Here is a 16,781-nt window from a genome sequence, read left to right as displayed (position 1 = left end):
CCCGGGGGATGGGAATGGGGAGGGCACGGGGGGAGGAGGGAAAAGGAAGGGAAGGGGGATTTTGGGAGTTGTGGGATCTCAGGGCAGAATTCCCGAATTCCCGAATTCCCAAATTCCCCACTCCTCAGGGTCCCGCGGCTCCTCAGGGAGCGGCTCCGGCCCCCCCAAATCCCAGCGGTTCCCAGGGGGATCCCCGGCCGCAGCCTCCTGGGGGATGGGATCCCCTTCCCGATGGAAAACGGGATGGGCGGCCTGGAAAAGTGGGAAAAGGCCATTCCCGTGGGATCGGGGCCTGGAAAAGCAGGAAGAGGCCGTTCCCATGGGATCAGGCTCTGGAAAAGCGGGAAGAGGCCGTTCCTGTGGGATCGGGGCCTGGAAAAGCGGGAAGAGGCCGTTCCCGTGGGATCAGGCTCTGGAAAAGCGGGAAGAGGCCGTTCCCGTGGGATCAGGGCCTGGAAAAGCGGGAAGAGGCCGTTCCCATGGGATCGGGGCCTGGAAAAGCAGGAAGAGGCCGTTCCCGTGGGATCAGGCTCTGGAAAAGCGGGAAGAGGCCGTTCCCGTGGGATCAGGCTCTGGAAAAGCGGGAAGAGGCCGTTCCCGTGGGATCAGGCTGTGGAAAAGCGGGAAGAGGCCGTTCCCGTGGGATCAGGCTGTGGAAAAGCGGGAAGAGGCCGTTCCTGTGGGATCAGGCTCTGGAAAAGCAGGAAGAGGCCGTTCCCGTGGGATCGGGGCCTGGAAAAGCGGGAAGAGGCCGTTCCCATGGGATCAGGCTCTGGAAAAGCGGGAAGAGGCCGTTCCCGTGGGATCAGGGCCTGGAAAAGCGGGAAGAGGCCGTTCCCGTGGGATCAGGCTCTGGAAAAGCGGGAAGAGGCCGTTCCTGTGGGATCAGGCTCTGGAAAAGTGGGAAGAGGCCGCTCCCGTGGGATCAGGCTCTGGAAAAGCGGGAAGAGGCCGTTCCCGTGGGATCGAGGCCTGGAAAAGCGGGAAGAGGCCGTTCCTGTGGGATCAGGGCCTGGAAAAGCGGGAAGAGGCCGTTCCCGTGGGATCAGGCTCTGGAAAAGCGGGAAGAGGCCGTTCCTGTGGGATCAGGCTCTGGAAAAGCGGGAAGAGGCCGTTCCTGTGGGATCAGGCTCTGGAAAAGCGGGAAGAGGCCGTTCCGTACCGTCCTGCTCCGTGTCCGGCCCCTCACAGGGAACGTCGTCGTAGATGACCTCGGGCTCCACCTCCGGGAAGGAGAAACGATCCCCTGGAAAAGGCCGGCAGCGGGATCGGCATCCCCGGATCCGGCGGGACGGGAATCCCTTCCCAAACCCGGCCTGGGGTATCCCAGGGGTATCCCAGGAGTATCCCAGGATTATCCCAGGAGTATCCCAGGATTATCCCAGGGGTGTCCCAGGGGTGTCCCAGGGGTATCCAGGAGTATCCAGGGGTATCCAGGTGTATCCCAGGGGGTATCCCAGGGGTATCCGGGGGTATCCCAGGGCTGTCCCAGGGGTATCCAGGAGTATCCGGGGTACCCAGGGGTTATCCAGGGGGTATCCAGGTGCATCCCAGGTGTATCCCAGGTGTATCCCAGGAGTATCCAGGGGTATCCAGGGGTATCCCAGGTGTATCCCAGGGGTATCCAGGGGTATCCAGGTGCATCCCAGGTGTATCCCAGGTGTATCCCAGGAGTATCCAGGGGTATCCAGGGGTATCCCAGGTGTATCCCAGGGGTATCCAGGGGTATCCCAGGGGTGTCCCAGGGGTATCCCAGGGGTATCCCAGGAGTATCCCAGGATTATCCCAGGGGTATCCCATGGGTATCCAGGGGTATCCCAGGATTATCCCAGGGGTATCCCAGGGGTATCCAGGGGTATCCCAGAGGTATCCCAGAGGTATCCCAGGGTATCCAGGGGAATCCCAGGAGTATCCCAGGAGTATCCCAGGATTATCCCAGGGGTGTCCCAGGGGTATCCAGGGGTATCCCAGGGGTATCCAGGGGTATCCCAGAGGTATCCCAGGAGTATCCCAGGTGTATCCCAGGAGTATCCAGGGGTATCCAGGGGTATCCCAGGTGTATCCCAGGGGTATCCAGGGGTATCCCAGGGGTGTCCCAGGGGTATCCCAGGAGTATCCCAGGATTATCCCAGGGGTATCCAGGAGTATCCCAGGGGTGTCCCAGGGGTATCCCAGGGGTATCCAGGGGTGTCCCAGAGGTATCCCAGGAGTATCCCAGGGGTATCCAGGGGTATCCCAGGGGTATCCCATGGGTATCCAGGGGTATCCCAGGATTATCCCAGGGGTGTCCCAGGGGTGTCCCAGGGGTATCCAGGAGTATCCAGGGGTATCCAGGTGTATCCCAGGAGTATCCAGGGGTATCCAGGAGTATCCAGGGGTATCCAGGTGTATCCCAGAAGTATCCAGGGGTATCCGAGGGGCGTCCCAGGGTATCCCAGGGGTATCCAGGGGTATCCAGGAGTATCCAGGGGTATCCAGGGGTATCCCAGGGTTATCCCAGGGGGTATCCAGGGGGTAACCAGGGGTGTCCCAGGGGTGTTCCAGGGGTATCCAGGGGGTATCCAGGGGGTATCCAGGGGTATCCCAGGGGTACCCAGAGGTTTTCCAGGGGGTTATCCCACATTTCCCCCACCTCGGCAGATGCTCTCCCTCTTCCAGGTGCGGTTCCGGATTTGGGAATCTCCTCCGGCCTCTCCATTGCTCACCCGCGCCGGGAGCCTGCGGGAACGGGCTCAGGCAGCATTCCAGGGAAAAATCCCTCGGGATCAGGGGCAAATCCCTCGGGATCGGGCGCCCCCAAAGTTCCCACCCCCATTCGTATCCCAGGAACAAAATCCATCCCATTCCAGCCCCCTCTGCCCCTCGGCATCCCGGGATTTGGGGCCATCCCAGCTTCTCAGGGATGTGGGAAAGATCCCAAAATCCCGGAGTTCTCCTGCTTGGAACTCGGGAATGGGGAGAGGTTGGGGAAACTGAGGCACGGCAGCGGAGGGGACGGAGCCCCACGACCCATCCAGGGAGCCAAAATCCCACCAGCACTCCCAGAATTCCCACCAGAACCTCCTGGAAGCCCTGGAAATGCCACCAAATCCTCCGAAATCCCATCAGAACCCCCAAAACTCCTGGGAAATTCCACTAAACCCCCAAATCCCAGCAGAATTCCCTGGAATTCTCACCAAACCTCTGAAATCTCACCAGAATTCCCTGGAAATCCCACTAAACCCCTCAAATTCCATCAGAACCCCAAGGAAACTCCATGGAAATCCCACTAAACCCCTCAAATCCCATGGGAACCCCAAGGAAACTCCATGGAAATCCCACTAAACTCCCCCAGATCCCAAAGGAACCCCAAGGAAACTCCATGGAAATCCCACTAAACCCCCCAGATCCCACAGGAACCCCATGGAAACTCCACTGAACTCCCCAAACTCCATGGAAATCCCACTAAACCCCTCAAATCCCATCAGAACCCCAAGGAAATTCCATGGAAGTCCCACTAAACCCCTCAAATCCCACAGGAACCCCAAGGAAACTCCATGGAAATCCCACTAAACCCCTCAAATCCCACCAGAATTCCCTGGAAATCCCACTAAACTCCCCCAGATCCCACAGGAGCCCCAAGGAAATTCCATGGAAATCCCACTAAACCCCCCAAATCCCACAGGAACCCCAAGGAAACTCCATGAAAGCCCCCAGACTCCATGGAAATCCCACTAAACCCCCCAAATCCCACAGGAATCCCATGGAAACTCCACGGAACCCCCCAGACTCCATGGAAATCCCACTAAACCCCCCAAATCCCACAAGAACCCTAAGGAAACTCCATGGAAATCCCACTAAACCCCTCAAATCCCACGGGAACCCCAAGGAAACTCCATGGAAATCCCACTAAACCCCCCAAATCCCACCAGAATTCCCTGGAAATCCCACTAAACTCCCCCAGATCCCACAGGAGCCCCAAGGAAACTCCATGGAAATCCCACTAAACCCCCCAAATCCCACAGGAACCCCAAGGAAACTCCATGAAAGCCCCCAGACTCCATGGAAATCCCACTAAACCCCCCAGATCCCACCAGAATTCCCTGGAAATCCCACTAAACTCCCCCAGATCCCACAGGAACCTCAAGGAAACTCCATGGAAATCCCACTAAACCCCCCAGATCCCACAGGAACCCCCCAGACTCCATGGAAATCCCACTAAACCCCCCAAATCCCACAGGAACCCCAAGGAAACTCCATGGAAATCCCACTAAACCCCCCAAATCCCACAGGAACCCCAAGGAAACTCCATGGAAATCCCACTAAACCCCTCAAATCCCATCAGAACCCCAAGGAAACTCCATGGAAATCCCACTAAACTCCCCCCGATCCCACTCACCCTTCCTGGGTCTCCGGGCCCAGCCCGTCTGCGGGGAAGGAAAGCAAAGAGAAGCGGGATTGGCACCCCCGGGACACGCCGGGAACGCCGGGAATCGGCCCCGGGAATACCGGGAACGCTCCTCACCGGAGCCGGGCGTGCGCCGCCGGCGCGGGGGCGCCTGGAGAGCCACGGCAGCACCGGGATCGGCTCCGGGGTCGGGATCGGCTCCGGGGTCGGCATCGGCTCCGGGGTCGGCTCCCGAATCCTCCTCCTCCTCCTCCTCCTCCTCCTCCTCCTCAGTGTCCTCGAAGTCGAAGGCCTGGCCCAGCTCCTCCGTGCCCGGGGGGCTGGGGGGATCCGGGGCACATCCTGCACCGGGAACGGGCACGGAAAACATGGAATGGGCACCGGGAGAACGGGAAACGGGGATGGGGAAAAGGGGGATGGAGGGGATGGGAAAGGGAGGGAGGAGATGGAGGAGATGGAAAAGGGAGGGAGGAGACGGGAAAGGGATGGAGGAGATGGAAAAAGGGATGGAGGAGGTGGAAAAGGGATGGAGGAGATGGAGAAGGAAAAGGGGATGGAGAAGATGGAAAAGGGAGGGAGGAGATGGAAAAGGGAGGGAGGAAATGGAAAAGGGGATGGAGGGGATGGAAAAGGGGATGAAGGAAATGGAAAAGGGATGGAGGAGATGGGAAAGTGATGGAGGAGGAGGAGAAGGAAAAGGGGATGGAGAAGATGGGAAAGGGAGGGAGGAGATGGGAAAGGGAGGGAGGGGATGGAAAAGGGATGGAGGAGGAGGAGGAGATGGAAAAAGGGAGGGAGGAGGAGGAGATGGAAAAGGGAGGGAGGAGATGGAAAAGGGATGGAGGAGGAGGAGGAGATGGAAAAAGGGATGGAGAAGATGGAAAAGGGAGGGAGGAGATGGAGGAGATGGAAAAGGGATGAAGGAAATGGGAAAGGGATGGAGAAGATGGGAAAGGGATGGAGGAGATGGAAAAGGGGATGGAGGGGAAGGAAAAGGGATGGAGGAGGTGGAAAAGGGAGGGAGGGGATGGAAAAGGGAGGGAGGAGGAGGAGGAGATGGAAAAGGGATGAAGGAAATGGGAAAGGGATGGAGAAGATGGGAAAGGGAGGGAGGGAATGGAAAAGGGAGGGAGGAGGAGGAGGAGGAGCAGGGGATGGAGATGGAGGAGGAGCAGGGGGATTGAGGGAGAGGAGGGAAAGGGAGAAGGAAAAGGAGAAAAGGGATGGAGCGGGAGGGGGAGGAAAAGGGGATGGAGGGAGATGGAGGAAAAATGGGATGGAGAAGGAGCAGGGGATGAGATGGAGGAGGAGAAGGGAGGAAGGAAGAGAAAAAGGGGATGGAGGGAGAGAAGGGAGATGGAAGAGACGGAAGAGGAAAAAGGGGATGGAAATGGAACAGGAGAAGGGGAATGGAGGGAGGGAGAGGGAAATGGAGGAGAGGGGGAGGGAGGAGATGGAAAAGGGGGATGGAGAGAAACGGGGAAGGGGATGGAGAGAAACGGGGAAGGGGATGGGGAAGGAGGGAGAAGGGGATGGAATTGGAGGACGGAAAAGGGCGATGGAGGGGGGGGATGGAGAGGAGGGAAAAGGGGATGGAGGGGATGGAAAAGGGAGGGAGGAGATGGAAAAGGGGATGGAAGGGATGGAAAAGGGGATGGAAGGGATGGAGGGGATGGGAAGGAGGGAATGGAGGGAGGGGATGGAGGGGATGGAAAAGGGGATGGAGGGGATGGAAAAGGGGATGGAGGGGATGGAGGGGATCGAGGGGAGGGGATGGAGGGAGGGGATGGGATGGAGGGGATGGAGGGGATGGAAAAGGGGATGGAAAAGGGGATGGAAGGGAGGGGATGGGATGGAGGGGATGGGATGGAAGGAGGGGGACAGAGATCGGGATCAGCTCCCCCCGAACCCCGGGATCCAACGGCCCCTCCGCATTCCCGATCCCAGCGAATCCAGCCGGGATACCCCGGGTGCTGCTCCCTCCTTCCCGCCCCGGCCCCGGATTCCCGCGATTCCCAGGGGATTCCCAGGGCATTCCCAGGGGACTCCCGGCATTCCCAGGGGATTCCCGGCATTCCCAGATCCCGGGGCTGGCAGTACCTGCTGCGGGCGGGGGCGAGGCCATGGCGGGGGGGCCCGGCTGCTCCGCCCGGAGCCGCTCCCGGGGCGTTCCTGCGGAAAACAGGGAAAAGGGCTCGGGAAAGGGGCCTCGGCCCCAAATCCAGCCCTGGAAAAGCTCCGGGAGGCTCCCGGCGGGACGGAGCCGGCGCCGGCAGAGCGGGAACGGGCTCAGGGAGAGCTTATCCCGGGAAAAGGCGGATCCTGCTCCCGGGGAAGCGCCGGGAGCCGGCCGGGATCGATCCATGGGATCGATGGAGCATCCGCCCGGAAATCCGGGGGCACCTGGAGGGCACCGGGGAGGTCGGGAAGGTCGGAGCCTTGGGAAGGCTCCCGTTGCCAAGGGATGATCCCGGAGAAAAATCCCGGGAAAGGTTGGGGTTTTCCCTCCTGGAATTCTCTTTGTGGAGTGGGAACCTCTCCCGGCTCACCCAACCTGGGAATTCTCCCTGCGGATGCACAGAAACCAGGCCAGGAATCCACGGGAACCCGGGAATTCCAGGGGGAGAATCCCCAAAAACCAGGAGATGAATCCCGAAAAACACGGCAGATGAAGCCACAAAACCCCAGGAGAATCCACCAAAAAATGGGAGAAGAATTCCCACAAAACCGGGAGCAGAATTCCCAAAATCCCAGGAGAAGAATCCCCAAAAACCTGGAGATGAATCCACAAAAAAAACGGGAGCAGAATTCCCAAAATCCCAGGAGAAGAACCCCCAAATCCCAGGAGCAGCTGCGGAGCCGAGGATTCCCGGGACACAGCGAATTCCCGGTTTCTGCAGCAAAGTTGGGAATCCTTGGGAAAAGGATCTGCCCCGGATCTGGCCCCTTTCCGCTCTGGATCCCTCTCCCAGGGCGGGAATCGCGGCCGATCCCAATTTTATCCCGGGAAAAGCTCAGCTCCCAGCGCCTCCAGAGGAACCCTCGGGGCGGGATTTTTCCATGGAAAAAGGGGATTCTTCCCGGAGGGCGGAAACATCCCGGGATCCCGTGGGATGAGGGAAAAATGGGATGGACTCCAGGAAAAGGGGGAAATCCAAGGATGGGGGGGGATGGGAGAAGATCCTCGGGAATGGGGATCCCCGGGAGCTGCCGGGGGTCTGTGGGAATAAAGAGGGACGGGAAACTCGGGATTGGGGAGAAGGCCGGGATGTGGGAATGGGGAACAATCCCAGGGAATGGGGAATCATCCCAGGGAATGGGGAACGATCCCAGGGAATGGGGGAATCATCCCAGGGAATGGGGAACAATCCCAGGGAATGGGGAATCATCCCAGGGAATGGGGAACAATCCCAGGGAATGGGGAACAATCCCAAGGAATGGGGGAATCATCCCAGGGAATGGGGAACGATCCCAGGGAATGGGGGACGATCCCAAGGAATGGGGAACAATCCCAGGGAATGGGGAACAATCCCAAGGAATGGGGGAATCATCCCCGGGAATGGGAAACAATCCCCGGGAATGGGGAATCATCCCAGGGAATGGGGAATCATCCCAAGGAATGGGGAACGATCCCAGGGAATGGGGAACAATCCCAGGGAATGGGGAACGATCCCAGGGAATGGGGGAATCATCCCAGGGAATGGGGAACAATCCGAAGGAATGGGGAACAATCCCAAGGAATGGGGAACAATTCCAGGGAATGGGGAATCATCCCAGGGAATGGGGGAATCATCCCAAGGAATGGGGAACAATCCCAGGGAATGGGGAACGATCCCAGGGAATGGGGAACAATCCCCGGGAATGGGGAACAATTCCAGGGAATGGGGGATTCATCCCAGGGAATGGGGAACAATTCCAGGGAATGGGGGAATCATCCCAAGGAATGGGGAATCATCCCAAGGAATGGGAACAATCCCAAGGAATGGGGGATTCATCCCAAGGAATGGGGAACAATCCCCGGGAATGGGGAACAATTCCAGGGAATGGGGGATTCATCCCAGGGAATGGGGAACAATTCCAGGGAATGGGGAACAATCCCAAGGAATGGGGAATCATCCCAGGGAATGGGGAACAATCCCAGGGAATGGGGAACCATCCCAGGGAATGGGGAACAATCCCCGGGAATGGGGAACAGTCCCAAGGAATGGGGGAATCATCCCAAGGAATGGGGAACAATCCCCGGGAATGGAGAACGATCCCAAGGAATGGGGAACGATCCCAGGGAATGGGGAACAATCCCCAGGGATGGGGAACCATCCCAAGGAATGGGGAATCATCCCAAGGAATGGGGGATTCATCCCAAGGAATGGGGAACGATCCCAAGGAATGGGGAATCATCCCAGGGAATGGGGAACCATCCCAAGGAACGGGGAACAATCCCCAGGGATGGGGATTCCCGAGGAGGCCCCGGCTCTTCCCGCTGGGAACGGGAGCAGCCGGACGGATCCAAACCCCCCGGGCCGGCCCCGGCCGCTCCCGATCCCGGGATATTTTTATCCCGGGATATTTTTATCCCAGGATATTTTTATCCCGGGATATTTTTATCCCCGGCACCGCGGCTGCGGCCGGGGGCGGCTGCTGCCAGCTCCGCACCGGGATCATCCCGAGCCCTTCCCGGCACATCCGGAGCCATCCCGACCCCGCCGGGATCGGAGCAGGGAGTGGGAAGGGCGGCCGGAAACCTGGGATGCATCCGGGTGGGAAATCCGGGATCCATCTGGGTGGAAAACCCAGGATCCATCCCAGAGGGAAATCTGGGATCCAGCCCAGAGGGAAATCCAGGATCCATCTGGGTGGGAAATCCGGGATCCAGCCCCGGGGGAAATCCAGGATCCATCCCACAGGGAAATTTGGGATCCAGCCCAGAGGGAAATCTGGGATCCAGCCCAGAGGGAAATCCAGGATCCATCCCAGTAGGAAATCTGGGATCCAGCCCGAGGGAAATCCGGGATCCATCCCAGTGGGAAATCAGGATCCATCCCAGTGGGAAATCCGGGATCCAGCCCGAGGGAAATCCGGGATCCAGCCCAGAGGGAAATCTGGGATCCATCCAGGTGGGAAATCCAGCATCCAGCCCAGTGGGAAATCCGGGATCCAGCCCAGAGGGAAATCTGGGATCCATCCAGGTGGGAAATCCAGGATCCAGCCCAGTGGGAAATCCGGGATCCAGCCCAGAGGGAAATCCAGGATCCATCCCAGTGGGAAATCTGGGATCCAGCCCGAGGGAAATCCGGGATCCAGCCCAGAGGGAAATCTGGGATCCATCCAGGTGGGAAATCCAGCATCCAGCCCAGTGGGAAATCCGGGATCCAGCCCAGAGGGAAATCTGGGATCCATCCAGGTGGGAAATCCAGCATCCAGCCCAGTGGGAAATCCGGGATCCAGCCCAGAGGGAAATCCAGGATCCATCCCAGTGGGAAATCTGGGATCCAGCCCAGAGGGAAATCCAGGATCCATCCCAGTGGGAAATCTGGGATCCAGCCCAGGGGGAAATCCGGGATCCATCCCAGAGGGAAATCCGGGATCCATCCCAGTGGGAAATCTGGGATCCAGCCCAGGGGGAAATCTGGGATCCAGCCCAGGGGGAAATCCGGGATCCAGCCCAGGGGGAAATCCGGGATCCAGCCCAGAGGAAAATCCGGGATTCAGCCCAGAGGGAAAGCCAGGATCCATCCCAGTGAGAAATCTGGGATCCAGCCCAGAGGGAAATCCGGGATCCAGCCCAGGGGGAAATCCGGGATCCAGCCCAGGGGGAAATCCGGGATCCAGCCCAGTGGTACTGGCCGGGAATCGGCCCCGCCCCGCTGCTAATCCCAGGAATAACTATTTGGGAATAAATAACTGGGAATAAATAACCAGGAATGAGGAACCGGGAATAAATAACTGGGAATAAAGAACTGGGAATAAAGAACTGGGAATTCTTTCTGGGATGAGGGGGAGGGGAGGGACCCAACCTTTGGGATTTGTGCTCCCAAATTCCCTCCTTTTCCCAATTTTCCAGCCCCACCTGGCCCCAAGGCTCATTCCTGGTATTCCCAGGGCGCGGGGGGCTCCGGAGGGAGCTGGGATGGTCCCTGGATCCCTGAATCCCTGAATCCCTGGATCCCTGGATCCCTGAATCCCTGAATCCCTGAATTCCCGGATCCCTGAATTCCCAGATCTCTCAATCCCTGGATTCCTGAATCCCTGGATCCCTGGATCCCTGAATTCCCGGATCCCTGAATTCCCGGATCCCTGAATTCCCAGATCTCTCAATCTCTGGATCCCTGAATCCCTGGATCCCTGAATTCCTGAATCCCTAAATCACTGGATCTCTGGATCTCTGTATCCCTGGATCCCTGAATTCCTGAATCCCTGGATCCCTGGATCCCTGAATTCCCGGATCCCTGAATTCCCAGATCTCTCAATCTCTGGATCCCTGAATCCCTGGATCCCTGAATTCCTGAATCCCTGGATCCCTGGATCTCTGAATCCCTGGATCCCTGGATCTCTGGATCCCTGAATCCCTGGATCTCTGAATCCCTGAATCCCTGAATTCCCGGATCTCTGGATCCCTGAATCCCTGGATCCCTGAATCCCTGAATTCCCGGATTCCTGAATCCCTGGATCCCTGGATCCCTGGATCCCTGAACCCTTGAATCCCTGGATTCCTGAATCCCTGGATCCCTGAATTCCCAGATCCCTGAATCCCTGGATCTCTGAATCCCTGAATCCCTGGATCCCTGAATCCCTGGATCCCTGGATCTCTGAATCCCTGAATCCTGGAATCCCTGGATCCCAAGGCTTAGGATCATCCATGAAATAAATTAAATTAAATTAAATTAAATTAAATTAAATTAAATTAAATTGGAAGCGGGGAAAAGGGAACGGGACGGAAAAACGAAGGGAAAATTCAAACTTTGACGGGAAAACCGGCGGAAAATGGGGATGGAATGGGAAAACCCCGAAATTCGCATTTCAGAACGAGTGGGAAAATAAAACTCGGGGGGAAAACGGAGGGGGATCAAAATTCCGTGGGAAAATCCCTGGGAAATGAAAATCCCATGGGAAAAAAGGACAAATAAATTTCCCTTTCTCTTCCCCCAAATCCCCTTTATTTGGCCCCAAAAAATCCTCTTTATTCAGCCTCAAGAATCCCATTTCTTTATCCCAAATATCCCCTTTATCTTCCCAAAAAAATCCCTTTTATTTCCCCAAAAATCCTTTTTTTTTTCCCTAAACAATTCCCATTGTTTGCCTCCCAAATCCCCTCTATTTGCCCCAAAAATCCCTTTCTTTGCCCCAAAAAATCCCTTTTTTTTGCCCCAAAAAATTTCCTTCATCTTCCAAAAATATTCTCTTTATTTATCCCAAAATTCCCTTTATTTACCCCAAAATCCCCTTTCTTTGCCCCTAAATTCCCTTTATCTATCCCCAAATTCCCTTTATTTATCCCAAAATCCCCTTTATTTGCCCCAAAAATCCCTTTATCGATCCCAAAATCCCCTTTTATCTCAAAATTCCATTTATCCCAAAATTCCTTTTATTTGCCCCGAAATTCCCTTTTATCTCAAAATTCCCTTTATTTATCCCAAAATTCCCTTTATCTATCCCAACGTTCCCTTTATTTGTCCCAAAATCCCCTTTATTAGCCCCAAAATTCCCTTTATTTATCCCAAAATTCCTTTTATTGATCCCAAAATCCCCTTTTATCCCAAAATTCCCTTTATTTATCCCAAAATTCCTTTTATTTGCCCCAAAATTCCCTTTATTTATCCCAAAATCCCCTTTATCGATCCCAAAATCCCCTTTTATCTCAAAATTCCATTTATCCCAAAATTCCTTTTATTTGCCCCAAAATTCCCTTTATTTGCCCCGAAATTCCCTTTTATCTCAAAATTCCCTTTATTTATCCCAAAATTCCCTTTATCTATCCCAACGTTCCCTTTATTTGTCCCAAAATCCCCTTTATTAGCCCCAAAATTCCCTTTATTTATCCCAAAATTCCTTTTATTGATCCCAAAATCCCCTTTTATCCCAAAATTCCCTTTATTTATCCCAAAATTCCTTTTATTTGCCCCAAAATTCCCTTTATTTATCCCAAAATCCCCTTTATCGATCCCAAAATCCCCTTTTATCTCAAAATTCCATTTATCCCAAAATTCCTTTTATTTGCCCCAAAATTCCCTTTATTTGCCCCGAAATTCCCTTTTATCTCAAAATTCCCTTTATTTATCCCAAAATTCCCTTTATCTATCCCAACGTTCCCTTTATTTGTCCCAAAATCCCCTTTATTAGCCCCAAAATTCCCTTTATTTATCCCAAAATCCCCTTTATCGATCCCAAAATCCCCTTTTATCTCAAAATTCCATTTATCCCAAAATTCCTTTTATTTGCCCCAAAATTCCCTTTATTTGCCCCAAAATTCCCTTTTATCTCAAAATTCCCTTTATCTATCCCAAAATTCCCTTTATTTTTCCCAAAAATCCCTTTATTTATCCCAAAATCCTTTATTGATCCCCAAATCCCCTTTTATCTCAAAATTCCCTTTATTTATCCCAAAATTCCTTTTATTTGCCCCAAAATTCCCCTTTATCTCAAAATCCCCTTTATCTATCCCAAAATTCCCTTTATTTGCCCCAAAATCCCCTTTATTTATCCCAAAATCCCCTTTTATCTCAAAATTCCCTTTATTAGCCCCAAAATTCCATTTATTTATCCCAAAATTCCTTTTATCTATCCCAAAATTCCCTTTATTTATCCCAAAATTCCCTTTATTGATCCCAAAATCCCCTTTTATCTCAAAATTCCCTTTATTAGCCCCAAAATTCCATTTATTTTTCCCAAAATTCCTTTTATCTATCCCAAAATTCCCTTTATTTATCCCAAAATTCCTTTTATCTATCTCAAAATTCCCTTTATTTATCCCAAAATTCCGTTTATTAGCCTCAAAATTCCCTTTATTAGCCCCAAAATTCCCTTTATTTATCCCAAAATCCCCTTTATTTACCCCAAATCCCCTTTCTCTTCCCCCCAATCCGGCCCCAGGAGCTGCTCCCGGTGCATCCCAGCTCCCCCCCCCCCCATCCCTGATTTTATTCCCGCTGAAAACCCCGGGAATTCTGCCCCTCCGGCCCCATTCCCCGTCCTTTTCCCTGGAATTCTCGGGGCAAATCCCGCTCCTGGCCACCTCCTCATCCCCTAAATCCCAAATAATTCCTGAAAACCCCAAGCAGAAGCAGCGGGGAAGATTCCAGAGGCATCCAAGGCTCCCAGTGCCTCCTTATCCCAAAAATCCCCGAAAAGCGGGAACAGCGCCGGGATTCCCGCGGGAAGGGGGGACAGCCCCGAGTTTGGGGGATTTGGGAATGGGGCGGGAATGGGGCGGGAATGGGGGCGGGAATGGGGCGGGAATGGGGGCAGGAATGGGGCAGGAATGGGGCAGGAATGGGGGCAGGAATGGGGCAGGAATGGGGGCGGGAATGGGGAGGGAATGGGGCGGGAATGGGGCAGGAATGGGGGCGGGAATGGGGAGGGAATGGGGCGGGAATGGGGCAGGAATGGGGGCGGGAATGGGGGAGGGAATGGGGGCAGGAATGGGGCAGGAATGGGGCGGGAATGGGGCAGGAATGGGGGATTTGGGAATGGGGCAGGAATGGGGCGGGAATGGGGCAGGAATGGGGCAGGAATGGGGCAGGAATGGGGGATTTGGGAATGGGGACGGGAATGGGGGCGGGAATGGGGCGGGAATGGGGCAGGAATGGGGCGGGAATGGGGCGGGAATGGGGGCGGGAATGGGGCGGGAATGGGGAGGGAATGGGGCAGGAATGGGGGATTTGGGAATGGGGCGGGAATGGGGCAGGAATGGGGCGGGAATGGGGGTGGGAATGGGGGCGGGAATGGGGCAGGAATGGGGCAGGAATGGGGCGGGAATGGGGGCAGGAATGGGGCAGGAATGGGGGCGGGAATGGGGGCGGGAATGGGGCAGGAATGGGGCAGGAATGGGGGTGGGAATGGGGGCGGGAATGGGGCAGGAATGGGGCGGGAATGGGGAGGGAATGGGGCGGGAATGGGGCAGGAATGGGGCAGGAATGGGGGCGGGAATGGGGCAGGAATGGGGCAGGAATGGGGCGGGAATGGGGCAGGAATGGGGCAGGAATGGGGCAGGAATGGGGCGGGAATGGGGCGGGAATGGGGGATTTGGGAATGGGGCAGGAATGGGGGCGGGAATGGGGGCGGCGGCTGCCGAGGGGGGGATCCCTTCGCATTCCCGGTTTTTGGGGCTGATCATCCCAATCCTTAGGGAAAAACTGGGAATTTTCCCGCGGGAACGGAAAGCCGGGCGGGCTCCTCCCGCCGGGATCCCCTCTGGGGATCCTGAGATTTGGGGGCTGGATCCTGGGATTTGGGGGCTGGATCCTGGGATTTGGGGCTGGATGGGAGCGATGTGGGGGCGGACCTGGGGATTTCCGGGCGGCTCCAGGGATTTTTGGGAAGCGGGCGCAGGAAAAGCGGGAATGTGCTGACCTGGGCAGGCCGCGGCCGCTCCTTTGTGTCCGCATGGGCCGCGCGGCGCCGGGAATCGCCCGATCCCGGTGGGAATCGCCCGATCCCGGCGGGAAGCGCCCCCTCCGCGGGATCCCGCGATCGGCCCGGGGGCTGCCCCGGCTCGGGGGGATCCCAGGGAATTCCCAAAGCGCGGCGGGAGCGGCGGGCCCGGCCCGGAGCCGCTTCCAGCGGCGGAGCGGGGGATGCCGGGATTTGGGAATCATCATCGCCCTCCTCCCCTTCCTCCTCCTCCTCTTCCTTCCCCTCCTCTTCCCAGGATCCCCGCGATCCCCGAGCGCGGCCGTTCGGGATTTCTGCGCCCTCCTTCCGCCGCAGCGCGCAATTCCCGCGCAATTCCCGCGCAATTCCCGCGGTTTCCCCAGGTTTTTCCCGCGTTTTTCCCGCGTTTCCCCGCGTTTCCCCGCGTTTTGTCACATTTTTCCCGCGTTTTCCCCAGGTTTTTCCTCTGTTTTTCCCGCGTTTTTTCCGAGTTTTTCCCGCGTTTTCCACGCGTTTTCCCCCCATTTTTCCCGCGTTTTTCCCTGGTTTTTCCCAGGTTTTTCCTCCGTTTTCCCCGCGGTTTCCCGCGTTTTTCCCAGGTTTTTACCGCGGTTTTCCCAGGTTTTTCCTCCATTTTTCCCAGGTTTTCCCCGTGTTTTTCCCGTGTTTTCCCCGCGGTTTTCCCCCCATTTTTCCCACGTTTTTCCCAGGTTTTTCCTCCGTTTTCCCCGCGGTTTTCCCAGGTTTTTTCTCCCGTTTTTCCCGTGTTTCCCCCATTTTTCCCGCGTTTTTCCTGCATTTTCCCTGCGGTTTTTCCCGTGTTTTTCCCAGGTTTTTCCTCCCTTTTTCCCGCGTTTTCCCGCGTTTTTCCGCGTTTTCCCCACATTTTTCCCGCGTTTTTCCCAGGTTTTCCCCCCATTTTTCCCGCGGTTTTCCCAGGTTTTTCCTCCATTTTTCCCAGGTTTTCCCCGCGGTTTTCCCCCCATTTTTCCCACGTTTTTCCCAGGTTTTCCCCCCATTTTTCCCGCAGTTTTCCCAGGTTTTTCGTCCGTTTTTCCACCGTTTTCCCCGCGTTTTCCCGCGTTTTCTCACATTTTTCCTGCGTTTTTTTCCGAGTTTTTCCCAGGTTTTCCCCGCGTTTTCCCTGCGTTTTTCCCACGTTTTCTCCCCATTTTTCCCGCGTTTTTTCCAAGTTTTCCCCGCGTTTTTCCCGCGTTTTTCCCAGGTTTTTCCTCTGTTTTTCCCGCGTTTTCCCCCCATTTTTCCCCGCGGTTTTCCCAGGTTTTTCCCACGTTTTCCCCAGGTTTTTCCTCCATTTTTCCTCCGTTTTTCCCGCGTTTCCCCGCGGTTTTCCCAGGTTTTTCCCGGGATATTCCAGCTCCAATCCCTTTTGAAATCCTTCCCTTTTCCAGCGCCTCCAAAACTCCCAAAAATCCACCCGGGAGCCCAAAAAAACCCCAAAACCCCGGGATTTGGGGCGTCCTGCGGGGATCCCCCGGAATTGAAGGGATTTCTCTGGAGTTTTTCCTTGGAAATTAAAGTGATTTTTCCTGATTTTTCTTTGCGGGAATTAAAGTGATTTTTCCCGGGTTTTTTTGGGAATTAAAGTGATTTTTCCTGGTTTTTCCTTGGGAGTTAAAGTGATTTTTCTGGGTTTTTTCTGGGAATTAAAGCGATTTTTCCGGAGTTTTTTTGGGAATTAAAGCGATTTTCCTGGAGTTTTTCCTTGGGAGTTGAAGTGATTTTTCCTGGTTTTCTTTGCAGGAATTAAAGTGTTTTTTTCTGGGAATTAAAGTGATTTTTCTGG

The 16,781-nt window shown here is 55.4% G+C and overlaps 1 protein-coding gene across 2 annotated transcripts in view; it reads right to left on the bottom strand.

The window, feature by feature from the left end:
• ARHGEF10L (Rho guanine nucleotide exchange factor 10 like) overlaps positions 1–15,170 on the bottom strand; it is a 63,357-nt gene extending 48,187 nt beyond the window's left edge. For both annotated transcript variants that reach the window (XM_069034705.1, XM_069034703.1), the window contains exons 1-6: positions 14,954–15,170; positions 6,488–6,559; positions 4,505–4,729; positions 4,379–4,406; positions 2,633–2,718; positions 1,163–1,246 (exon numbers count right to left, since the gene is read on the bottom strand). In XM_069034705.1, coding sequence (XP_068890806.1) covers positions 1,163–1,246; positions 2,633–2,718; positions 4,379–4,406; positions 4,505–4,729; positions 6,488–6,512 — 448 coding nt within the window. In that variant the 5' untranslated portion in view covers positions 6,513–6,559; positions 14,954–15,170. The remainder of the gene's footprint in view (positions 1–1,162; positions 1,247–2,632; positions 2,719–4,378; positions 4,407–4,504; positions 4,730–6,487; positions 6,560–14,953) is intronic.
• Positions 15,171–16,781: the final 1,611 nt, after the last annotated feature.

This window comes from Aphelocoma coerulescens, chromosome 21 (assembly GCF_041296385.1).
Source record: "Aphelocoma coerulescens isolate FSJ_1873_10779 chromosome 21, UR_Acoe_1.0, whole genome shotgun sequence".
In the NCBI taxonomy this organism is placed as follows: Eukaryota; Metazoa; Chordata; class Aves; order Passeriformes; family Corvidae; genus Aphelocoma; species Aphelocoma coerulescens.
This window is presented reverse-complemented; position numbering and strand designations above follow the sequence as displayed.